The sequence below is a fragment of the Pteropus vampyrus genome, unplaced genomic scaffold (assembly GCF_000151845.1).
Source record: "Pteropus vampyrus isolate Shadow unplaced genomic scaffold, Pvam_2.0 Scaffold142, whole genome shotgun sequence".
NCBI lineage: Eukaryota > Metazoa > Chordata > Mammalia > Chiroptera > Pteropodidae > Pteropus > Pteropus vampyrus.
In genome coordinates this window covers 1,265,987-1,292,067 of record NW_011888923.1, presented here as the reverse complement: position 1 = coordinate 1,292,067, position 26,081 = coordinate 1,265,987, and the positions used below count along the sequence as shown (strand labels likewise).

General features: G+C 50.2%; 1 protein-coding gene across 1 annotated transcript in view; it reads left to right on the top strand.

Annotated features, from left to right (window-relative positions):
- Positions 1-26,081, top strand: part of CAMTA1 (calmodulin binding transcription activator 1) — a 572,496-nt gene that overhangs the window by 124,176 nt on the left and 422,239 nt on the right. The window contains exon 3 of the mRNA XM_023535618.1: positions 16,195-16,330. Within this exon, the coding sequence (XP_023391386.1) occupies positions 16,195-16,330 (136 nt within the window). The remainder of the gene's footprint in view (positions 1-16,194; positions 16,331-26,081) is intronic.

Below are 26,081 nucleotides of genomic sequence, written 5' to 3'. Positions count from 1 at the left end.
GACGGCTCGTGGCTTCTGGGGGGCCTTTAGGCGTATGAATGTCCCCAGCCGTTTGTTCCCTGATAAGAAAGCCTCTTTTACGATTTTCAATTTGCCCTTATTTTAATGAAAAGAAGCGGGGGTTGCACAGCCCCAAGAAGGAGCTAATCAAATAAAGCAAATTGGTGTTACCTTCTCCTCGTCCTTATTATTTCTACGGCTCCAGCTGGAGTTTATTATGAAAAGCAGTTGGTTCTCATATCTGGCAGATTGCAGCCTGGGCCGGGCCTGACAGCCCTTCCTTCCCTATCGTTCCATAAATAGCTCGAGGTGGCCAGACTGGGGTGGGGGAGGGGAGGGCACCGCTGCTCCCGACCAGCTTTCTGTTTCTTGTCCCTCCAACACACGAAGACCCTATAAACAAGTCAGAAGAAAGCGCCAGGTTGGAAGTGAGTCCGCCAGCCCCTCCCGGTGAGGTCCGGGCTGTGCTGGTGGCTTCTTGGACTCCCATCTGGCATTCTATCAACCTCGCTGAGCTCTGGCCATCAATTCTCGCTCTCGCTGGGTTTGTGTGTGAGGGAGATAAGCAGAGAAGACATTCCTTTCCCAGATTTCTTGCCTCCCCTTGCAACAAAAGGAAGAGCTGCAGGAACAATTTACATCGGGCTCAAACAGCCCTTCCTTTACATGAAGCCGTCTGCCGTGAGCTGTCCTTCTGAGCTCCGAAAGTGCCCTGGGTCATTGCTGCTGGAGGAGGGGAGATGAGGGGTGCCAGGGATTTGCAGTAAGATGCCGGGAAGGAGTGCAGTGGGGTTGCTCATTGGTTCTCCCCTTACCAGCTCTGTGACCTCGGGAAAGTTGATTCCCCTCTCTGTGCCCCAAACCTTCTCATCTGTAAAACAAGCATAAGGATCCCCACCTACCACGGTTGTTGTGGGATTGGGTTGGAAGTGAGTGAAAGGGCTTTACCCGGTGTCTGACACCCCACAGATGCTTGATAAATGGCCGCTCTTGCTGTCGTCATAGTAACCGTTGTCATGCTTAATATTGACATTTGGGACCAGAATGCATACTTCTAATGGTGCGTTTAAATCAGGTATTTTTTGTGTTGGAAAGATCAGAAAGAGAGGTGTGGGTACATAAAACATGCGAGCTGCAATTGAGAGGGGCATTTCTCGTTTTCCGACTGCCACTGGAACGGAGATTTAGCGCTGGCCCAGGAATGCAGCCACCGCTCTAGGACACTGCGGCTTGTGCCCTGTCACAGGGGCCCGTTTTACTTTTGGGGTCAGGGCTTGGAGGCTGTTGGCATTGTAGGGACTGCATTTCCCTCTAGCCAGGCCCTTCCATGATCCTCGTGGCGGGAGCAACGAAAGAAAAGGAGGAGTCTGCTCAGGGTCTGAACTGCAGCTGGAAAACAGGAAATTCTTAGGAGACGTTCACTGTTTAGAGGCCGTTCAAATATTATTCATGGAGTCCGGCTGGAAACAAGGACACATCTGTTCTCAAAGGGAGCGGCAAGGGCAGAGCTGATGAAGTCACTGAAGCAGTAGCTGCGCAACTGGAGCAGAGCTGACTGCACGGAATCCGCCACCTGTGGGCCAGGCCAGGGCAGTGGGCTGACGAGACGCGCCCGAGGATGTCCACGGACCGCTGGAGTAGCAAGCTGGTCTCAGTTGTCTGCATGGGATTTTAGGTGGTTGTCAAGGGCCTGTAAATGATCCGTTAGTGACAAGGAAAGGGGGCATTGTCAAGGAAGGGCCATGAACCTGAGCTGTTTTGGGTACATTGAATATTTGGGCTATTCCTTCTATAAGATTAAAATAATTTTGGGTGCAACCCCCCAGTTGCTCCATAAATTCCTATTTTATATCCACATATAAAACCTCTCAAGAACACATCACTCTTCCAATCTTCAGTTATTCATTTTCTTCTATGCACCTAATTTGAAAAGTATGTCACACCCTAAAGAGGTGGTTCAAGGGTGGGTGCATCATGGGTACAGTGACGGCCTCTCCCATTGGTGAATTTCCCAGGTGTAATCAATGTTATGCCATCTTATGACTCCCTAGGTCCTTCCATCATTGTTCCCTTAGGGAACCCTAGAAAAAGGGGCCGAGTTTGTCGTTATTAGTCATGAAGAACATGGATTCCAAGGCAGGCAGCGTGCTGGGCAACTCGTGTACATAATGTCTACTACAACGGAGAGATCAAGTGGTTGGTTCAAGGTCACATAGCTCATAAGGAACTGAGCCAAGATGTGAGATGTAACCTGGAGCTCACTCCAAATCCCATGACCATCTTCTTTTTAAAAACTTTCTATGGAAAATTTCAGACCTTTACAAATGTGGATAGACTAGTAGAATGAACTCCCATCTACTTGTCATCCACTTTCAACTATGGCCAACACGTGGCCAGTCATGTTTCATCCATACCCGTCCACCCCTCCCCCTCCCCGCACACATTATTTTGAAACATATCTTAGATGCTGTATAGTTTCGTTGGTAAATGTTTTGTCATATATCTCTAACATGTAAGGTCTCTCTTTTCTAAAAAATATCTACACCACAACTATCACTCTTGAAAATTAATTCTAAATGACATAAATATCCAGTCACTGTCCAAAATTCCAGTTGTTTCACAAATACCATATTTTCTTTTTATGGTTCGTTTTTTGGCCTTATATTCAGGTGAGGTCTACACATTGCGACGGGTTGATGTATCTCTTTATCTTTTGAAATTTATATGTCCCCACTCCAGCATGCTCTCACTGTCTTCCGCATCGGATCCGTTAATAAATCCAGGGCATTTGTCCTGTAGAGCTTCCCGCAGTCTGCGTTGTGCTGACGATAGCCCCATGGTGTTTTTTACTTTGTGCTGCCTTCTGTGGGTCTTATACAGTGGTAGTTAGATCAAATGTCTGAATAATTTCAAACTCCTTTTTTTCCCCCCTTTCTACAGGAAAATGTTCTTCCTTCAGGGACTCATACTATCTGGTTGTTTCTCTTTTGTGATGCCGGTCACTGTTGATGGCCCATCCATCTATTAGAGGTTGCAAAATGGTGATATTTTAATTCTCTCACTTCTTCATTTGGAGCCAGAACACTTTTATAGATACAGTCCTCTCTTTTGCTCCTGGAAAATTCAAAGGAACAGTTTGTACAGGAAGTAGGATACATGCCTGATTCTTTATCCATTTCTATTTATTTATTTACTTACATACTTATTTATTTTAGTTTTCAAAATAATATATTGGGTCACTAGCATCCTCCAAAATCAATCAATTAGATTTTTGTTTGTGGGCTTTGGGTTCATTAGGAACTTCGGATTTAAACATATTTAATGTGTTTTAATCCATTTCAGTTACTGTTCTTTATTGATGCTCAAATCGTCCCATCTTTGGTCAGTGGGAGCCTCTTCAAGTTGATTTATAAATCTTTTTCATGTGATTTAATTTGTCTTTGATACAGCTCACATCATACTTAATGGAATGTTTTCCCCCTAAATGAGGAAAAAGACAAGGGCATTTATTCTCACCACTTTTGCTCAGTATGGTACCAAGCTTCTAGCCAGTGCAATAAGGCAAGAAAAAAAATTAAAAGGCGTCTAGAGTGGAAAGGAAGATGTGAAACTATATTTATTCACAGGCGACTTGATTATATATATATAGAAGATCCTAAAGAAACTGCAAAGAAAATTATAGAACTAATTAATGGGTTTAGCAAGGTCGTAGGATACAAACTCAATATACAAAAATTAATTGTATTTCTATATCGTGGATAATCCAAAAATAAAATTAAAAAACAATTACGTTCACAGTAGCATCAAAATGAATAAAGTCCTTAGATGAATTTAATTTGCAAAGTGTAGAACCTATACTACAAAGTCTTACTGAGAGAAGTTTAAGAGTTACGTAAATGGGAAGGCATTCTATGTTCTGTGATTAGAAGCCTTTGAAGATTCAAAAATTCAGTATTGTTACATGGCAGCTGTTTCTAAACTGATTTCTAGATTCAGTGCAACCCATATCAAAATTCCGGCAGGCTCGTTTGGTGCTTTTTTTGCAGAATTTTCAAACTAATCTTAAAATTTATGTAGAAATACGAAGACCTAGAATACACATAATAATTTTGAAAAATCAGAATAAAGATGGAGGATTTATACTCCCTGATTTCATAACTTACTATAAAGTTGCAACAATCGAGCCAGTATAGTATTATCATAGGATAGAAAATGGAACAGATTGTGAAGTCCAGAAATAAAGCCATATGTTTATGGTCAGTTTATTTTCAATAAAGGTGTAATATCAGTCCATTGTGGGGAAAGAATAGCCTTAAAAAGAAAACATAGCCGAAACCAAACTGTGCTGAGACAAATAGGGATCCATGTGCCAATGATCTGCTTAGACCCCTACCTCACACTCTACACCAAACTTAACTCAAAATGCATTATAGACTTAAAGGTAAGAGCTAAAACTGTGAAACTCTTAGGAAAAAAACACGAGAGCAGATTTTTATGGACGTGGGATAGGCCCCAAATTCTTAGATATGATGCTAAACGCACAATTAATAAAATAAAATGGATAAATTGGACTTTACCAAAATTAAAAACTTTTGCTCTTTAGAAGTCTTCATTAAGAAAAAGAAAAGTCATGGACTTGGAGAAAATATTTGCAAATCGTGTATCTGATAAAGGACTTGTATCCAGATTTTATATAAATAACTCTTATAATTCAAAAGGAGGACAAACAATTCATTTAAAAATGGGCAAATATTCAAATAAGACATTTCACCAAGGAAATTATATGAATGGCTAATAGGGACATGAAAAGATGCTCAACATCATTAGTCATTAGGGAAATGCAAATTAAAACCCTAGCACACACCCACTAGGATGGCTATCGTCCAAAAGACAGTCGATGCCAAATGTCGGGGCGGATGTGGAGATGTTGGAACTGTTATGCATTTCTAGTAGGAATGGAAAATGGTGCTGCCACTTTGGGAAACAGTCTGGCAGTTTTATTTTTATGTAATCAGATGTACCTATATTTCACATACTGTTGCTGGATTTTTTTCATCAGAGTTGGGAAAGCTTTCTCCACTTTCAGATCGTAGAAAAGTTTACCTATATTTTCTTTTAGAGTATGTATGATTTTATTTCTTACATTTAAATCTCCATTCCATTGGAATTCATGCTGCTGTATGATGTGAGGGATAGACCCAATTCTATCTTCTTCCATATGCCAATCTAGTTATTCCAATGTCGGTCCCCTCCCCTCAACTGAATTGAGATGCCTCCTTTGGTGTACACTAAATTCGCATAGGTAAGTGGGAATATTTTTGGATTTCCTATTCTGTTCCATCGGTCTATCTCTTTATTTGTATGTCAGTTTCATACTTTTTAAAATGTAGAGGCTTAGCAGAATGTTTTTGTCTGTTGTGGGGTCTCGTCTCTATCGCGGTGTTTTTTTTGTGTGTTTTTTTTTGTCTTTTTTTGGTTTTTTTTTTTCCTTCCTAATAAATTTTATAATCCATTTCTCTACATCGAGAAAAAATATCCTGATGAGATTCTCATCGTCATTACATTATATTTATAAATTAACTTTGGGACGACTGATATTTTTATAATCTTAACTTTTCCTAACCAAGAACGTGTTACATTTTGCATTGATTAAAAACTACCTTTGTGTCTTTCAGATTTTTATAGTTTTTTCTTCTTAAGTCTTAGGAATTTCTCATTAAATTTATACCTAGGTATTTCATTTTCTTTTACTATCTAGCAAATGGAGTCTTTCATCCTTTCTTCTATGTGTTTTGTGTCTATGTGTGTGCTTGACACGCACACATTTAGAAAAGCTAAAATGTAGATATAAACTTGATTACGTATCTTAATTTGATACCTGCTTCTTTGCTTTTATGATTTGCAATTTTTTCATCGACCCTGTGATCTTTTCACCATATGGCGCTGAGCGTTATTGGTTTTGGTAGCTGTTAGTTTCTTGGATTCAAAGGTTAATGACACTAGAATGAAGCTCCCAGTTCTTCACCTGCCTCTCGCCACTGTGGGGAGGTCTCGGATGGTTTCTCCGAGGCTCCCTGAGACCATCGGCCTTAGTTCAGCTTCTCCCAGAAGGAGGTCCTGAGATGAGCGTTTGCATACAGCAGTTTGTTTGAGAAGTGGTCCCAGGAGACACCAGCAGGAGAGAGTGAGTCAGAGTGGAGCGGGAGGCGTACAGACAGACGGTCCTTCCCAGCAAGTCACCTCCGTGGGAAACCGGAGCCCACGCTCTGGGCGGCCATGCGGATCACCCCGAGTTTTCCCACCCAAGGGGCAAGGAAGCCGGGAACTCACTCCAAACCCCCGGGTGCTCCCAGGGTGTTGGTGGTCACCCAGGTAGTAGAGCAGGACTGGATTGGGAGCCGGGCTGGCCCCACTGTCTGTGCTAAACCAGTGGCTGCAGGGGTGGCTCTGGACTTGGAGCGAGGCCTGCTGGGACAATTTCTGGCTCGAAAAGCTTCATTTCCTCTTGATCTGTGTGTTGGGACGATAGGGTTGTTGTGAGGAAGCACACATTGGAGATGGAGATGGAGACATAGTCGCAGACATGCATAAAGACGTAGATGTCGCTCTGGATAGATGTGGACGTATAGATGCTGCTGTGCACACAGACGCACACAGACGGAGCCGCAGACGGAGCTGTAAATGCAGACGTGGATGTGGCTGTTGGCATACGTACGGAGGAGGTACGGACATAGACTTGCGTGTCGCGTGCCTCCTCGTTACTAAGGAGCGGGACTTGCATGGCTCCTCACAGTTGCCGTATCCCTCCGTCCCCAATTCCATCTCCATCTCTCTGCCTTCTCAGACGGGTGCTACCTTTTTATGCCGTCGTGAAGCACACTAAAGCCCTCGGTGACCGGCCCCGCTGCGACCAGAGGCCCCCTCTGAGTCCTCCCAGCTCCTCCCTCCTTCCTCAGATCCCTTCGTACCAGCTTCACCGTGCAGTACGGCTTCATTTTCTCTGCATTGCGGGGCCCGTGGGGCCCTCTGCAGCACATCTGGTTTTCCCTTCGCCAGTCCCAAGACCCGTGAACTACGGAGGGAGGGACACCCCATCACACAGAGCAGAGGCGAGCTCTAATCAAACCGGAGTGTTGGGTTAAACATGATTAGGTTGCTTATTATTGCAAGTTAAAATGATGGTTCCATTTATCAAGGCCATTTGAGTTGGACGCGTTGGTTCTCTGTGGGGTCATGTCCTGCCAACAGTGCCAAAGGTACCATCCTCACGTTCTCAGAATGCGTGGGGGAGGAGTCCTTCCCTTCTTCCTTCTGATTTCTTTGGCCGGTCTAATAGTTACATTGACATATGACAGATTAACAGGAGGGAAAATCCAAATTTAGTTTTGTACATACGGGAGCCCCACAAATATGACACTGTGGGACAGTCAGATGGCTGAGGCTTACAACAAGCTATCCTGAGCGAAGGAGGAGGGCCAGGGGCCCGGGGTCACAGGGTAGGAAGATGGTTCTCGAAAGATGGGAGAGCAATGTTCGGTAAATAAGCGTCTGTCCTGCCTAAAGAGTCATCTCTGGCAATAGCTCTCTGCCTGGCCCAGGCTCCCTATCCACGCACTTTTAGGCAATTAAGGGACGGCGGGGAGGAAAAAGTCTTCCTGAGTGTGTTGGGCCTCCATTGCCTTCAGGTCAAAATCACCCACATGCCAAAGTGGCATATTTTGGGGTCACATATTCTGCAACTCCTCAGTCCCACCTTTGAAACTTTCTCGAGAATTTTCACTGTCCAGAAGCTGAGCTGGTAGGTCGCTCCATCTCCCCGAACCAGTCTCGGTCCTGACAATAACTGGTCAGTTCAGTTAAACTCATTTTGAGCAAACAATCAGATATTTGACATGAGGTATTTCTGTCGAAACAAACGAATGAAAAGGGCAGTTTTAGTTTTAAGGATTCCAAGACAGAAGGGTGGGAGGAAAATTGGAAACATTAGTTGGGAGAATTGTAGCTAAATATTAGAAGAAATGAGAAGAATTCGGGGTCTAGTCCAGTTCATAGGTAGAAAACAAGACCCCAGAGACAATCGACGGGACCAGAATTCGGTATCCACAGAGGGGCATTATTGAAACACAGTATTTCCTTCTACAATTGCCCTCATTTCCATCAAAGATAACTACATTAAGACTAATTTGTTTGCAAATTAAGTCTAGTTTTCATAAACTCGGCCCGATTATTTACATAAATGCAGCAAGAATGGTGATTAACCGTGCAGACCCTGAGTTTGCTTCGCTGGAACTTTTCATAAAGAATTTCAGACTGAACTCTTGAAAGCCTCTTGAGGCCAGAAGCAAAGCCACGCCTAGGACTTATCAACAGACTCTGCCCACAGTACCCATCGATTTGGGTAAACCCCTCTCTTCTCAAGGTCCCCAAACACCCTGAGGTTCCCGAGCTTGTCAGGAAGTGACTTAAAAGTGAGGGAACCCGGTAAGCAAAGGACCAGACCGCTGTTTCCACGGGGCTTTGTTGGCTCCATAAAATCAACCTTCGTTCCTTAAAGCTGTCTGGTCACATCTGAGTCCGTGTACATCCTTCTCAAATATGACATTCCAGTCAGGGCCTTGGTCACGTAACCAGGTCGTGTCCTGTCGTAAGGAGAACCAATCCTTATTACACTGTATTGGCATGAAAATAAGAACACTCGCCAGAGTTTACAAATTCTGGAGGGATCAGGTAGAGAGAAAAAGGTAAATGTTTCATCTTCGTTCACAAAAAAACGTGTTTTACCGAACTGCTGGTAAGTCAGAGATGGCTTAAGAGGAAAGGTTTCCTCGTATGTGGAAAACACGAGATTCAAGGACCAGCGATATTGTAAACAAAAAGTCATAAAAATTATAACCATTCAATCACGTGTGACTAATTCTCGGTCTTCTGTGAGCAGTTTTACGAAGCCATCAGATTCTTTTTAATTCAAGTTCCGTAATTTCTTACCCCGTTCAGTAGTATGATCTGAGAGTTATCAGAAACCTGTAGTCTACAGTACTTGTCAGAATCCTTCCCATGAATTTCTTTGAAGATCGGCAGGGCCACTTTTGCAAAAGCGTCAGTGTAAAATAATAACTGGCTGTAAATGACAGAAAACTTTAAATGGCCCTGGTTAAAGATCGGAGGAGAGCTCATTACAATGTGATTGACAAGGAACTTTGGTTATTTCTGTGACACATGACATTTTAAGATAACGACTGGAATTACAAGTGCTAATGTCACCAGGACATCCGATTTCTAAGAATTTCATACACTGTTTAGAACACTTATACCACATACCTATATAAATACAATACGAAGACAGCTTAGTATTCTTATTGGACGACGCCTCCTATGTAATTTAACATATCAGATATTCAGAATTAGTTTAACATCTCCCTTTTTCAAAGAAGAGAAAACAAATATTTTGAGATGTTCCAGGGACCCACTAAAAATATCTCCATTACCTCAAGGTCAAAAGACCTTCATTTAGAATTTGATTTTTTGGGGGAGGGGGGAGGGGCAAGTTTATCAAACATATCAAAAGATTTGGACATTTGACGAGGATCACAGGTCATTATGAAGCAATATTTAATTATCCATTTAGCCAAAGTGACAATGAAACATTTCAAGGGCAAATACAGAACGCTGTACAGTTCTGAGCAAAACTCAGCTCTTCATATTGAGAAGACTAGGTTTACTTAAGTAAGCAAACACTTGATGGTAAAGATAACATAAAGCCCAGGAAATTATTCCGAGAAAACATAAAATCTTTGTTTTCTAGGCAGATTGCAGACCAATAATCCATGAAAACTTTGGCCTTTTAACAGAGAAAACCAAATTCTACTTTTACATCAGTGCATATTAAATTAATTCATTCATTTTTTAAAATACTTAATTGGATCCACCCCTGTTCAGCCAGCTTAAGCACACACAACATTCCAGTTCCCAAGATTTCTATCCCTCGAAACTTTCTACAGTTTTCTTTTTGCATTCAGATTTTTGTCCTCAGATTTTCCTCTTTCCCATTCTGAAATGACCAGCCCCAAATTAGGACATGATTTCTTTCTTTTCCCCCCCAAAAAATTCAGCGGCACGCTTCATACCTTCTCGTATTGAAAACACATTCTGCTTTCCTTGCACACAGAGATGGCCCCTTATTATTTCAGGTGGTTTTAATTATATCTAATAATGAGAATTCTTAACTCTTAGAAACCTCAATTTCTAGTGACAGCTAAGTCAACACTTGTGAACTGTTACGCTAGCATTCTGTAGACTGGCGAGTTTATGACTACGTTTCATAACTTCTAGAAGCATCTGCTTTCTCATCGTAGTTTTTCTGATGTTTCACAATCTAGGTTTACTGACAAATCAAAATACGTTTAGTTTCTCTGTAATGAGAAGCCCAAAGTGGATAAACTTTTTATTCAATAATCAATGTTTCTGTGTGTTAGCCTCTTTCGAATGATCTAGATAGTCGATGAATTGCCATCATTTCATTTCATTTTGCAAAACTCTAAGGTTTCAAGTTACCAAAAAGATTTGGGAAACTATTTAAGTGGACAGACCATAGAATATAATTATCGTTGAAAAGTTCGCTCGCAAAGTCTTATCCCATTTATACCGAATCACTTGGTCTTAACAATCGTACTTGATTACTCATGAAAATTTTATGAGACGCTAAAGCAGTCAGCCATCAGCTTAAAGTATTTTTGTTGATGACAAATCTGTAATACAGATAATGTGAGCTTACTTGACTTTTTAGTAAATCTAGGTAGAATAAAAGTATTATACTTAATGCCGTTAGCTTTCAAGACATTCTTGTGTTAATTAAACCAACCAACTTCAGCTAGCTTTTATTTATGCAAAATTATCTCAGATCATGGAACTTGAAAAACATTTGTTAGTTTTCGTATTTCTGAGCTTTAGGAAAACAATTCATAAGCACTCGCTTTCAAAGCCAATTACATCGAGCTCTTTTACAAATCAAGTTTGGCGATGCCATTCAGAGGTAGAAAAGTATCGCATAGATGTAACACACGTCCACAGACACACAGAAACACTAGACAGACAGAGACCCTGTAGCTTCCATTCTAAAATTTTAGCCGTGAATCAGGTACAACAATATAAAACTCGCTAGTTTATAAGTAACGGTCGGATCCAAATTGGCGGATGGGACAAGGTGATGTTACCCACTCCGGTGGCTAAAGCTTTACACTAGTATCTGTGGAGAAGACTGAGGATTATATTTGCCCTTGACAAGTAATTTTAAGGAGGCTGTGGACTAGATTTGGGGCACAAGAGGCTTCTTAGCCGTTTGTATATTAAAAGCCTCCTTTCCTTTTTCTTCGGTCTGAGGCCATTGTTTCAATTATCGGCTATTTGAATTTCAAAGACATGGTAAGATTTATGTCTTCAAGGGACGAGAAAGAATGCAAGTTTGGGGGTATATTGTCTATTATCAGCAGTCCAGGGTAATTACTATTTAAAATTTTCCTTCTTTTGCTTAAATGAGGAATAGTTGACTTCCGATGCCATGATTTTTTACAGTGTCTGCAAATGTCTGGAGGCAAATGGGGAGGATCAGAGTGAGTCTGAGTTGCTCCCAGAGTTAGGCTTTGTTTCTCTGAAGACTGAAGTTGTAAATCAAAAGCTGGATTCTCACTCCTTTTACCGACTCTTCCTGCAAGCTGTCTTCAAAGAATCGGGTAGCCTTTTCCATCGTAATGCCGAGAGCTCCACTGGGCCACCCAACCACACTATTTCGAATTCGCCTTTTTATGTCAGGGAGAAAGTTTTCCACCGAGGTAGAAATGAAAGGGTTCCTACGTTCTGGCACTTCAGGGTTCAGCGTGCCCTGCCTGTGAAAAGTCTATAGAAAGCGTTCCACAAAGGCCTCGGGCTCGCTCCTTCTGTTTGAGGGCTCAATTTAACTTTCGACCAGTTCCCTGGGAGGAAAACCCTCTGTGGAGGGGGGGTTTCTGGCCATCCGTTTCCTCATTAGGGGGTTTTCTCCTGGGAGCCTCAGGCTCGTAATTACAGTCCAATCATGGGTGGGAGTAACACCTCTTAGGGTTAGGTAAGGTCTCGGTAAACAGGGTTGTCAGTGGCCCTCAATGTTTTAAATTCCTCTTGAAGTTCAGCAGGAGCTTCGTAAAGGGAGGTCGAGGGACTTTACAACTGAAAAGCTCTGCCTCTGTCGGGGGACATGAGTTCTTCGGGCTGGATCTCAGACACGTCTGCAAAGGGCTTTGCTTAGAGAGGCCTGACTCCGGCAGAGCCCAGCAAAGGGAGGAGCCTCCCTGTCTCCTGGCTGCTTCTGCTAACTTCACTTGCTTGCTTCCAGCGTTTACGGAGCAACCTGTAGACGCTGGGTCTAGAGATCAGGCCGGAGCGCTCTGTGTAAATCCTGTAGGGAGAGGGACGTTCAAACAGGCAGCTGGGCGTGTAAGGGGCTTTCTGGGGACAGCATGGGAGTCTGGGAGCGGAGAAAGTTTGCTGAGGAGATGGGGTCAGATTTTAAGGAGGAGAGGTTATGTCAGATGTGCCTGCGGTTTGAGTTCTAACTTTTGCTCTTTCTTCTGCCTTATTAATGGAGTCCCTAAGGCTGTGTTCCTTTGTGTCCAGTTTTCGGCTTGGTCTTTCCGTGGTTCCCATAGGACAATTTTTTAGGCTGAGAGTTCTCTGCAATAAATGCATATATATTCTTTTAAGTCTAGCCAATTCAAAGGCTCCATTGTCTGGCCATTGGTGAGTAGGATCTTACATTAACCTCAACAGTGACTCATGGCTTAACCAGGGATGCAAGAGGCATCTCAAAAGAGAGTGCAAAGCTGCAGCCCTTACGGGACCCAGAAAGTTCCTTCCCGTTTAGCCCAGGGAAACCAAAGGCCTTCATTGTCACAGGTGTCGGGAATGGTGTAGTACAGCCGATGTCTCTGCTCTCCCACGAGAATGTGACACCTCCAGGCTGGGCCCGCCATCGGTGACACTGCGCAGATGCTCCTGGACTGGGACTTTTCCAGCACTAACAAGACCAGATGAGACCCCCATGGACTGTGTCCCCTTCTGACAAATTCCCCTGAGTGCTGGCACGGTCAGACACCAAGTGCGGCTTGTGACCGCCTTGCTCAGAACCCCAGCTGCGTGCCGGCACAGGCACCTTCTGGCCGGTGGAGACCGGCGAGAGTATTGTCGCTGGTCACAAAGCTAAGCTCTCAGGACATAGACCAAAACGAAAAGAAAACCCGACCCGTTTTCACACAGGGGACCCAAGGTAAAATCTGCCCACGCAGACGCCAGTCTGCTGAGGACTGTGAACACAGCATAGGCCGGCAACTCCGATGGCTCGTTAGGACCTGTGCCTGCGTCCTGCCCTGTGCTTTTCTTCCTTGTGACATGTGACACACAAGACAGACACAAGCAATGACCATCTGCAGGATGAAGGACCGAAAGGAAAGTGGAGTGCTCGTCAGGAGCCTTTGCCACAGGCTGCACACCCGGGGACTCCGTCTGCTGCCAGCCTGACTCTCGGGAAGGACAGGGACGGTGAGCGCCCTCGAGCCCACCGACCCCGCAGGCGGAGGTCCCGGCGTCGCCAGCTGCAGCCCCATAGCAAGCAGTGTCCAGCAGGCGAGGACTCACATCAGGCACCACGAGTACAGTGGGGAGACCTCCTCCTCTTCTGGCTTCTGGGTTCTTCGGTCTAATCGGTACTCGGGCACATGACAGAGTAACGGGAGGAAAAAATCCAAATTTAATTTTGTACATATGGGAGCCCCCAAAATAGGAGGCTCCCGGACAGTCAGATGGCTGAGGCTTGCAACAGGCCAACCTGAGTGAGGGAGGAGGGCCAGGGGCCAGGGGCCCAGGGCGGGAAGATGGTTCTAGAAGGATGGGAGAGCCATGTTTGGTACATAAGTGTTCGCTCTAAGGAGTCATCTCAGCTCTCTGCCCGGCACAGGCTCCCTATCCGCGCGCTTTTAGGCCGTTAAGGGACACGGGGAAAAAAAAGTCTTCCTGAGTGTGTTAGGCCTCGATTGCCTTCGGTTCAAAATCATCCACATGCCAAAGTGGCACATTTCAGGGTCACGTATCCTGCTCCCCCTCAAATAAGAAGTCAGGTCCCCAGAGGAAGACGGTTTTTCTGGTGCGAGTGCGGGTGTGTTTCTGACCGGACGCGGCCATGTCTAGGAGGGTCACTATGTCTGGGTCATAGCGGTTACAATCTGGGGACAGCTGGCCTGAAGACACTGCTGAGGTTCTTGGCCACGTTTAGAAGGAGCAAGAGGGAGCCCTTTGTCAGCTCACAGGAGGCCGGGTTGGACTGACGCGGCGTCTCCTCCAGCAGATGCGCTTTGTGGGACGGGAGGCGGGGGCTGCCACGCTCTCGTGAGCGTCCACATTCCTGTTCGGAGTGGGGGCGACACGTGCGGAGCCGTCTACTCGATCAGACGTGCTCTTTTGCTTGTCCCTCAGGCGCCGGTCCTAAGCACGGCAGGTGCACTTGGGGCGCTGCTGTGATCTCTCGGGGTCGGGGAGGGCTCACAGCCTCTGAAGATGAACTACGGGTAGCAGAGCGCGGCTGAAGTCGAAGGGGCTGGCACCGTCGACTCCACATTCGAGTTTACCTGCCATTAGAAACGGAAGACTGTGCAGCCCGGCAGGCACGAGACAGTCACCGTCAGCTGACAGCGCCGTGACAAGCCAGCTGGGAGGGCTGTTCCCCGATTGCGTTAGTCAAGGCCGGCCTGGGGAGGGGTCCGACACCGACTCCAACCACCTGCCCTGTGATTGGCAAACGGCGAAGTGTTGGGAGTCACCGCCGAAAGTGTGTAATTTCCAGGGGATGGCTGTTCAGTCGTCACCTTGCTGCCGAATGACACCGCCCGGCTGCTGTGACCCTGGCATGATTGTTTTCTTCCTACACACAATGGCTCAGTCAGACGTCACCAGCCAGTGTTCTGTGCCCCATTGAAATGGCCTGTTGTTCAAAGGAACAGAAAAGAGCGGGGTGGAGGCCCCTGTGCTGGTCCCCGGGGAGGAGGGACAGAGGGACGGAGGGACGGAGGGCGGGCCAACCCTCTCACCCGTGCTGTGGCGGAGAAGCGGAAGCCAGCTCGCCTTACATGAAGCCGCTCCTTCGCCTCCGCTGGGAGGGACATGGCATGCCCGGCTGGTCTCGTGGGTCACAGAATCGCTTGCCATTCGGTTTTCTGTGCTGAGCGTTCGGGTGCACAGTGACACGGAGCTGGCCGCTGCGGGGTGCAGGGGAGCAGAGTGCTGTTAGCTGTCAGGGGCGTCTTCCCTGAAGGCGGACCCACCCACACCTGCTGAAACTCATTCTGGAAGCGGTCAACCGTGGCTCTTTGTCCCCTTGGCGGCTGCAAACCTTGGTTGACACGTGGCTTCTTTGAGGACAATTCGAGGTTCTTTTTATCTGTTCTTTTCCATGGCGCCAGAATGGCCACCCTACGGGTAGCGTTTAGCACAAGGGCAACTGTTTTTCTACAGTATGGTGGTCTTGTCCAAATAGACACATTTACCTGCTGGTTACTGAGCCCTCTGACAGCTGAAGCCCAATGGGAAAAAAATCAAGTGCTTCGCTGGCTGGAGAGCGGGGCTGAAGACGCCCCTCCGTCCAGCACTGGTCTGAGGCAGGCGGTGAATCGAGAGGGCTCGGCCTCGGCGAGCAGCGCTGCCGCTGGTCCGTCCCCAGCACCGGCATCCAGCGTCTGCGCAAACTTATTTATTCCCTAATGGCAGGCCAGGGATGAAGAGACGTGTAGAAAATCTTTCTGCACGAGATAAGATACCGCAGAGGCCGCCACAACACCCCCGGCTCTGTCCTGCTGTTTCCTGCTTTTCATTGTGGAGCTCAGGCCCCCCCGTCGTCGATCCTGATTAGAGGGTGACTAATACTAAGGGTTGTTTTGTTTTTTTTTAAGTCTATCATTGTCACACTTAATTCCTTAGGTATCAAATCCACAAGCAAATTGTGGCTGTGCGTGAAACATGGTTAATCCAGGGGGCTGCGGTAAAAGGTGGAAAGCCGCGTCCCAGCAAACGCGGAATGTTGCCTTTTCCGGAGGGACTTTGACCGGTCTACGGTCTCTTTCTTCCTAAATGTGTCCTCTGCTTGGTTCTCTTGGTAACGTAACCGTTTGTCGTTTGCAGACCCCAGAATGGCTCGATGATACTCTACAACAGGAAGAAAGTGAAATACAGGAAGGACGGGTATTGCTGGAAAAAGAGGAAAGATGGCAAAACCACCAGGGAGGACCACATGAAGCTGAAGGTGCAGGGCGTGGAGGTAAAGCGCACACGAGGCTTTTTGTAGTTGTTGTTATACAAATGTCGTTTTCGGGCCGCGACGAGGACGGCGTTGCCGTGGCGGGGTCGGCGCCCGTCACCTCTGCCCACAGCGTCTGTGTTGGTCAAGCCCCTGCTTATCGTTTCCTGCGACCTTCGCAGCCCGCAGTCTCCGCTCCCGTGACACCGATTCCACTAAAGCTCCCGTTCCTTGGGAGGCACCGGTGTGTGGGCTGGGACCGCAAGCTGCCTGCAGAAGCGAGCGGGTCCCATGGGATTGGTGGTCGCCAGCCAGAGCCTGGCTTCCCTCCCTCCGCAGACCAGCCTTTCTGTTCCCCTGTGGGTGTTTCGGCCTCGGGGAGCTCGCAGGCCTTAGAGCTCATTCGATGCGCTGACAGGTGTGTGGGATGGTTGCGGGGCCAGGTGAGCTCGGCAGAAAGCACCGCGGGGCCTCGTACACACCTGAGTTGTGTCCTCGGGGCACAGGGCACTGTCTGGTTTCCTTGTGGTCGTCCTGACCCCACAGGGTCTCACCCTCGGGCAGCCACGGACACACCCCTGGTTCCTCTGTCACGGTCCGAGGGCCTGAGCCACGTGTCACGGCACGGGACGTGAACCGCGGTGTGCCACTGGCCGGCCAGCGGGCGAGCACCCGCTTCTCCGCGTTTCTCGCCGACCCCCGTACGGGTCTTCCCTGGGGGCGTGGTGGGCGCCGTCTTGGGCCAGGAGCCGAGGAGCTGGCTTGTGAGCCCCCGGTACTCCAAACTGGCCGAAGGGAGGTCCCCCTGGAGTGTGTTGGCACATGGGTCCGCTAGCGAGCCGGGATCGATGGCCAGGACTGGCGTCCAGCAGCTCGCCCTCCATGCTGGCGTGCTGTGTGACGCACTTGTCATCGTGGCCTCTTCTGTTTGAATCGCGTTCTTCAGTGGCTACTGAAAATAGCATCCAATGGCTTTAATTGGATCACGCCACAGAGAGATGGAAGCTTGTCTATGATTTTGTGGGGTCTTTTAAACACCTAGGCGCAGTGCTCTGTGATGACGAACAAAGAGCCTGACAGAGAATCTCGGTTCCCCGCTCTCGCCTGTGGGCGAGGGGACGTGGGGGGTGAGAATGAGGGGCGCTCTCTGGGCGCGGCAGTGCTGGGAATTCACGCCAGAGCCGTGGCAAACAGCGCCTGTGCCCGCAGGTCTCTGCGCGTCCCATCTTCGGTGACGTGGAAGTGTCAGTAACGGGGTGGCGTTCTTCCTCGCAGCCCAGAAGCCCAGAGGGGAACGAGCCTCCGTGTTCGTTTTCTCCCCTCGGTTATAAATTAGAATCGTCTCTGGGCGGAACCAGACTGGTCTGTGGTTATTCCCAGGCCGCCTTTGCGTTTGGGGTGACTGTGGCTGCCGCCCCTGAGGGCTGGTGTGGAGGCACATGCACGGGGACCGTCTGGACCCCCGGAGCACAGCAGGGCTGGGGAGGACGTACGAGACCGTAAGGGGTGTCCGTGACTTTCCGGGTGTGAGTGGCAGTGGGCGGTGGGCAGGGCAAGTGGGCTGGGACAAGCCTTGGGTGTGCTCTCGGGTTCTCAGAGAGAGAGGCCACCTCGGTGGCCTCCGGTGTGGAGGCCTCTCGCACTGAGCTCAGGGAGTCGTCCCACTGAGTGGCTCAACAAACACTGCGTGTGGCCCTACTCTGCGCACGGCCCTGTAGTGTCTACAGAGAAAAAAGGAGCCGTGTCCTCTGCCCCGTGGACTCCAAGGAGCCAACCGTACCTGGAGGTCATCAGTGGTGCTGAGAGGTACGGAGGGCTGGGCCTTAGGACAGGCGTCCTGGAGGTCAGGGGCTCAAATGGTCAGGGTCTCGGGTGAGGTGGGTAGTAAGCCACGCGCCACAGCTGGTGGGACCGTGGGCCTGACTCACGCCGAGTTCTGCGTAGCTTCCCTGGTCACTCGGCACCGTGGTCGGGGCTGCACCTGCGTTATACTTAGACCCCCGCATCCCTTTAACCGCGTCCCGCTGTGTGAGCACCCGGGGCCCCCTAGTCCATGGGCTTTTAGATCCGTGTTCCCAGCGTCGCACGCTATGCGCGTCTGTGCGTGCAGCGTGCGGCCGGGCCCTGCAGTCACCGGCCGTGAGGTCTGAGCAGTTTCCGTTTTACTGGACACGGCCAGACCCCTGCGAAGTGTCTGCGCTAATGACCAGCACCGAGCGCTGCTGTCTCCTCCTCACCCCGTCACACACCGGTGGATGAAAGGTGGTTTGAACTTGGTCTTTCCTAACTATTCCTGGGGGCGAGCACATTCTCGCGTTAATCGCAGCCCTTTGCTGTGGACCGTCTACCATGGGTGTGACTTTTAAACGTCCCCCGAAGACAGCCGCCTCTGGCAAGACCAGCTCCGCATCTCACTGGTTCCTCCTGCACGTGCCCCCGGTGGCCGGGAAGCCCAGTGGTCATGCAGGGCACAGTGGCAGCTGGTCCTTTCCACGTGGGGCACTGTGATGTGGATATACACGGGGTTTTGTGTCCTGCGGGGCCGGGGGGCTCGCCAGTTTGGAACCTGTTCTCTCCTTCCGTGGACTCGTCGGGCGGTTCCCGCTGACTCAGCCCCCACGTCGTGCGAGGCTCGGTGCCAGCCAGCGTACCCAGCCGCTGGGAGAGGCAGGCAGCCTCGCACGGGGTCCTGGAGCTGTGATTTTCTGCCACCCGGGCCGGGTGCCTCGGGTCAGGGGCACGATGAAGATATCTGGACGTACCGTTTAACACATCACTCGCCGTAAGCCTTCCCTGAGGCCAGGAGAACTTCCAGCCCTGATGCTTTTGTTCTCAGAGGCTGGGGCCCTTGATACGCAATGCGAGTCAGAGGCACATTGATTTTCTCAGCCGGGCACAGGATGGGGGCAGCCGCTTCTGAAGCTGACGAGCTGTTAGGTCCACGATTAGTCGTCTCATCTGTAAGCCAAGGAGACGCCAACTCGATAAGCTTTCCGGGGATGACAGAGGTTGGCAGAGAGGAAAAAGAAGGTCGCTGTGATGTCAGCATCTCAGGAGAAGAAGTCTCGGCGGGCCGGAAGCGGGTCCTGCTCCACACACAGATTTACGCCTGCCTTTCGGGGGCCTGATGGGGGCGGGATGTCCTGAGTACAGACGGGCAGATCTAAAGCGTCCCCTTCCCTCCGGGATTGCTGTGCCAGGGGTTGGACGAGCTGGGATAAGCCAGCCCGAGGTGATGTGGGCCAAGCCGGAAGAGGACCTTTCAAGTTCACGGTGCTCTTGTCTGGCCTCAGAAGCGTGCGGGGCTGTGTTCAGCCTGGTCCTCATACCCCTTTTTGGAGAGTGACGGCCTGTCAGAAACCAGGCTAGCTCTGGGCTGCCTACCTACCAACCTCTTCACTGCTGGGCTCCATGACAGAGAGAGGCCACATGCTGAGTGCAGCGACAGCCACATGCCAGGTGCATGTGTCACCCAACCCTCCTCAAAACGTCCATGCAGAGCCCTTGCTAGACCCAGTTCATAGATGAAGAGACGGAGCCCCAGAGAGGGTCTCGCCCCACATCCTGCCACAAATCGGTGGGGACCTGGGACTTGAGCCGGGCGAGCCTGGTTCTGACATGCGCCTGCCCTGACACCGGTCGCTCCCGGACACTCGGTGGGACTTGTAGTTGTTTCACGTCAAGTCAGCACATACCCTTCAGTCACCAGCCGGTTGTCAAATGCACAACGCGACCCAGCAGCATCGTGATGGGTACGGAGGACGCGGTGCTGTAAAAGACGCTTGTGATGTCACGGGGGTCAAACATCGAGCACGCAGGCCTGACACAGGGCGGTGTGGCCTGAGACGGAGCAATCGCAAGGCCCCGAGTGGAGCACGTAGGGGGGCTGCCGAAGGCCCACTCGGGCTTACGGAAGCGACGTACACACGGGGAACTAGGCAAAGGCTGGAGTCAGACAGTGAAGCCTCAGTGGGCAGCGACAGAGGCTGGTTTAAAATAGCTAATGTGGTTTAAAGCGGCAGGTGGCCAGTACTGCCCGGTGTCAGGCCAGATGTTCGCCTCCCGGGGCTGAGACTTTCTCTGCCTCGATCGCACAGCGCGCCTTGCCGGATGTCCTGCCCCGGGTGCCTACTGGCGGTCGCTGCAGGGGCTGTCAGCTCCACGTGGCGCCGTGGACCAAGACAGCCCTCCCCACCGAGCCCATTCCGTGGTGGACAGGAAACTCCCGGCCTGGACCATCCGCCCGGCAGAAAAGGCGGCCGTCATCTCTGATGGGAAGTTGTAGCCGCGAAGAGAAGGTGTTTGGCTACCTGCCTGTGCCACCAGGAGGAAGACGGCTCCGCTGACCCCTTGAGGGACTGTCCGGGGCTCCAAGCCGTCGCGAGCGTGCTGACGGCGGTAACGAGGTTGTGTTTGTGGACTGGGCCTCATTAGGACCGATGTTATTTACTTGGGCACGTAGGCCACATATTAAAAAGAAAAAAAGCACCTCTTTTCAAAGTAGGAATGATATTGTAGTTGCTGCATTAGGAATTAACAGGGCATGAAATAACTGTCTGCCTTGTGGCGATGCCAGATCATCTCAGCTCTGCTTGCAGCCGTAAGACAAATAGGCATCTCACTTGCCGCTGATGGAAAATATTTAAAATAGCCAGCCACGAACTTGTATGGTGCCCAGATCGAGTTTGGAAAACAGCAGTGAGCAGGCAGAGAGGCAGCTGGCTCCTGAAACAGCTGAGCGGTGGACGCTCACTTAGGGCCAATGAGTCTGCGTGTGGCCTCTGTGTTTAAATAGGAGACATATCTTTTTGCTTTTCGTAAGCGACTGCGTGGCTTTGGTCTGTGGACGTATTCGTTAGGTCTGCTGCCCTTCAGACTCTCTGGGTGCCCTCCAGGCTCTACATGCATTGTCCCTTGCTCAGGCCCGTTTTTCCGTCTGTGCCGTGGTGTGTCAGCCTCGTGGCTTCTGACCCCTCCGAGGCATCGTCCTTCATCTTCTCGGCCAGAAGTGGCGACGCGCTCCCTGTCGCTGCCGTCACGCTCCATCGGTACCTGTCTTCGTGTCTCCCTGAGCTCGCATTAGCTCTGCCCAGGTCAGGAACCACGGATGGAGTGCCTGGCATTCTCTAGGTGCTAGGAAGCCTGTCCCTGGTGAGATCCGCTAGGTGACCCGTTAAGCGCAGGACATAGAGAGGTGAGTAAGGCCCAGCCTCGTACCAGAAAACCTTACGGAAACATAAGGCCGGCCATTTCAATCTGATGTGAAAATTGTCACCGCAGAGGTTTCGGAGTTCCCAGTGAGCGTGTTTCCCCTGAGGGCAGGTCGGGGTGGGTGCCTCACAGGAACTCGCCCTGAGCCATGAGATCCGCTGGCTGCCTCATCTGAGTCTCACCTCAACCCTGCAGTTCAGTCGTGACAGGTATTTTTGTCCCCACCGGTCACACGTCTGAGACTTGAACCTAGGTGTTCAATTTCGAATCTCGCCACCTCTGCTGCCTGGCGCCGAGAGCGGCTGTCACGCCCGTCTCCGTGGGGAGGGCCGGGCCGTTTGGTGGCACCTCGCAGGACCGCCCAGGGCTGCCTTCCGACTTTCAATCATCCGAATTTCCGTGCTGCGTTCCTCGGGCACCTAGCACGCCGAAACTCAATTTCCTGTTACCTGGCGTGTGTGGGTAGGATCAATTCAGAAACTGAAATCCATCGCCTCGCCTTAATTTCTAATTACTTGGCATCCCTGGTGATACGTCCCTCCTCAATTCATATAATTTGAATTTTAGCTAATAAACACCAGTTAGCGAGCTGCGTTTCGCGGTGGCGCAGCCTCTCTGTTCCATGCCGCTGGGCTCGGAGGCCTGGCCAGCACGGTGCTGTGGCTTCTGCTGTTTAAGGCTCCGTCTCCCCTGACCACAGCCAGCTAACGGCAGCAACGGTGGCGTCATTTGCCAAACACCCCCTGCGCCCGTCACGTCATCTGCTTCCATGACCGGAAGCCCCTTTGCTAGGATGTAACGAATTTCCAGGCGGTTAAGAAGTGTATCCCACGAGATCTACCTGGTTAGTAGCTGAGCCGAGATGCCTCCCAGGTCTGTCCTGTTCAGAATTCCCAGTTTTCTCATCGCTCTACCGCACAGGCTTCCAAAACAGCTGGGTCTCCAGAAGCTGCATCCTTAGGCCATGAGTTCTGGGAGTGAAGAATTTAAATACGGCACAGTCTGCCCAGCACAGGCCTTAAGTAAGATGGGGCATGAGAAAGGTCTTAGTAGAAGTGACAACCCCCTTCTGGTCCCTGGGCAGCCCCCGCCCCCCACAGCCCCAGCCAGTCAAAGAGGAGGAGCGCCCCCCCATCCCCCGTGTCTCTTTAGCCCGGGAGCCTGGCCCCCTGAGGCCACCAGGGGCTACAAGGAGGAGACGGGGAGGGAGTTCATCCTGCAGCACCCGGTACCTACCTGCGGACCCGCGGTCACTCCTGAGCTCTGGTTTCATCCAAGTCTTTTGGGAGCCTGTGGTATCCCCGTGTGGTTCCTCTTAGGGAGAACCAGCTGTTTACATATTCCTGCTGTGAGCTGCCGTGTCCGCCACAGCCTCCAAGCTTCCAGGACACACTTGCTTTGGATGTGAAGGGCTGTGTGCTCACTCTTCCTGTGTAGATTTGCCAGATTTGGTGCGCGTGTGTGCACACACATGCACGCGCACACACACACATACACGCACGCACACAAGAGACAGGATGCCCAGTTAACTTCGAATTTCAGAGAAATGATGAGTGATTTTTCAGTGCAATGTTTGGGACATTCCTATAGTAAAATGTTACCTGTTGCTTGTTGGAAGCTCACGTTTAGCTGGTGTCCTCTCTTTACCTGGCAGTTCCCTTTGAGTCTTTGCGGACAGAGAGTCAGCTGCTCGGGTACGGTTTCGTCGACGACTCGAGGAAGCGAGTTGATTTTTCTGCAGATACGTCATCGATGCAGAAACCAGAAAAACAGGAAGGCCGCCGGCCACTGCCAAGGAGAGGGGACACCCCTGGCAGTTTGCTTGCAAACCCAAGTGCTCCAGGCCTGGGGACCCTCTTGCTGTCCCTGAAAAGTGAGCCCTGGGTGCCTCTCGAATACCCAAGCACTGGGACTTTGGGTAGCCTCAGTTCTGTGCCCTTAGCAGCTGCTGCCTCAAGGGATGCAGGCCTCCGCCCGCAGTGTCTGAAGAGGGCGGGCTGGTGAGGGAGCGAAGCGTTTGTGGCCTTGGCCTTCTTCATGCCTCCGGTGATTACGGAATGTAAAACGTTTCCGTTTTGAAACTTGATTTGAGCCTTCTTGAGACATTCCCTGTGGAAGGTAGAGCTGCCGACGATCGACTTGGTATGCTGAACTTGTGTCTAATTATTGTCATAACCGTCCCTTAATGTCACGGCAGGTTAGCCCACGAGGACGCGAGTGGGGATCTAGCATATTCACTTGCCGTGGGAACCCTTGAACACCCCTGTCAAAATCCCCCGCCCCACGCCCCGGAGTACAGCAGGCACAGAGTTAGATGCTCGCCAGACTGCAGAGCCTGGATTCTATGAGCGTGATTGACGGCCTCGTCCAGAAGCTGGGGGCCTTTGACAAGATGATATGTGTCCCACCCGCCTCGGTAAGTGGCCAGACATGGTGGTTTGCGCTGGGTGAAGAATATCTCTGGCCTTCACTTGACTGAATAGCAGAGTATTGATCTTCTCCACATCTTTCGACATTGCTGGGGAAATTTGCTCCCGTCATCGGCGCCCTGGCTCGTCTCCGTGTGGAGCGGTCGCCGTGCCGAGGGATCGAGTCTTCCAGCCTCGTCCTGGAAGAGTCACACCCGACCCGCTTCAGTTGTCGTGAATTAGTTACCGACACAGGGAAGGAATATGGTTTGCAAACTAATCAGGCCTATGGTGCTCTGTCTGCTTCCCACAAAGCCAGGGGGGACATAGAGATGTGGCGAAGGGCTCTGTGCCCCCAGGGGGCGCAGCGGAGAGAGTGGGGGTGTTGCTTTGATGGAGGTGCGTGCTTGTGGGGGGCTCTGGCCACTGAGCTGCCCTCTGCTTGCCCGGCCTGGACGCAAGGCCGGAAGTATAGATGACAAGCAGGTGATTCCATGAAAGGTGCCTTTCCGGTGTCTGGACAGATGAAGTGACCTTCCGACTTTCTTTGCATTTCTTAATTCCTTCACTTCGTACTGCCATGAGCCCTTCAGGGCAGGCCTTAACTTTTTGTTGCAAAACACTCAGATCTCACACAAAACCTGAGACCTGCACAGACGCGTATGCGGCCATATTGCCACTTGCTACCCACAGTGCGTCCCATTGATCAGAGTGTCAGCCTCGCCTGAGAGCCTGAGAAGTGTGGGCCCTCAGGCCCCACCTGGGCCTCTTTTATGTGGGACCCCCACGATTCCTGGCACGTCCATCTGCAAAGGTTGACACTCGCCATCTAGGGTCCTCCCTTGGTGACTCAGCCCGCGGCTTCCTTTTTTTAAAAAAAAACTTAGGGAAAAAGTCCAACTTTCACAAGTCGGTCTAGCGATTTGTTACTCCACGCCTAGTGCTTTCAAAAACTATCTAACTGAAATATCTCCGATTATCTGGTTTGAGCCTGTCACTCTGTGTTCTGCCCTTGGCCGTGAAGGAGAGAGGCTAGCAGGTTTCCGAAAGGAGAGCACCAACCGGCCGTGACTGAACAGTGCCCTCGGCCCTCTCTGCCGCTGGTGCGACGGCCCTGGTCTTGCCTTGTTCAGCTCCACTCTACAGGGCGCTCGCTGTCATGGTCTCTGGTGCACATTTGGTGCCCAACAAACATTTTTTTTTGAACGAGTGGATGAAGCGATGGACTTCTTCTATAAAGGGCCGGACGATAAATAGTTTCGGTTTTGTCGGCCAGACAGTCCCAACTATTGCAGCATGAAAGCAACTGTAGACGATAGTTAAGAAATGGGTGTGACTGTGTTCCAATAAAACTTTATTTACAACGACAAGCTGAGGGCCAGATGTGGACCATGAGTGTAGTTTGCCAACCCCTGTTCTGGATTATGGCTGCAGGTTCTAGAAGAAGCAGGGTACTATGGGAACACGTGAGAGATGGATGGGAGATGATGAAAGATTTGCCACAAACCTTCTCAGGACTTAAATCTGAGCCCTGGCGTGTCCTAGGGCTCGTGGTTTCAGTCCGATGGTGTTCACATTCAGCTCATACGTCTGTAAGGAATTAGCTCTTATTCATGACGTGCCCACTGTCTTATCAGGCAGTGTCACGATGTCCTGGTGGAGTTAGTGTCTGTTGTTTCTCCTTAGTTTTAATGGCAGCATGTCCATGGGGCTTATTTGTCTTCATCCTGAAGGAGCCAGGCAGCGTCTCTCGCAAAGGGCACTTTGGAGGTGGGAGCTGGGGAGTGTTCTGTTTCTCCCAGGAGCCCAGGGCTCTGGTCCATGGCAGCGTGGAGCGGGCAGGGCAAGTCCCAGTGACGCGCTCCGAGTGCCCTCGTCCGGGGCCAGCTGAGCCCAAGGTGGGCGGCCTTGCTGAGACCAGGTGTGTTAAGGGTCAGGATCTCATGGAAGAGACGGGGTCTAGACCAGCCGCATCCTTAGGCTCGGAGTGCCTTGAAAGCATCCTGGGCGTGTTTGATGTGACAACATTCTCCTAGTATAGAGGCCGTGGGGTGGGGAGCGGGGGGCGGCACAGATGTTATTTGTTCGTGTTTAAGTATTTACATGACAGCACGAGAGAACTGGGGACTTTCCCTTTCATCCTCACTGCCACG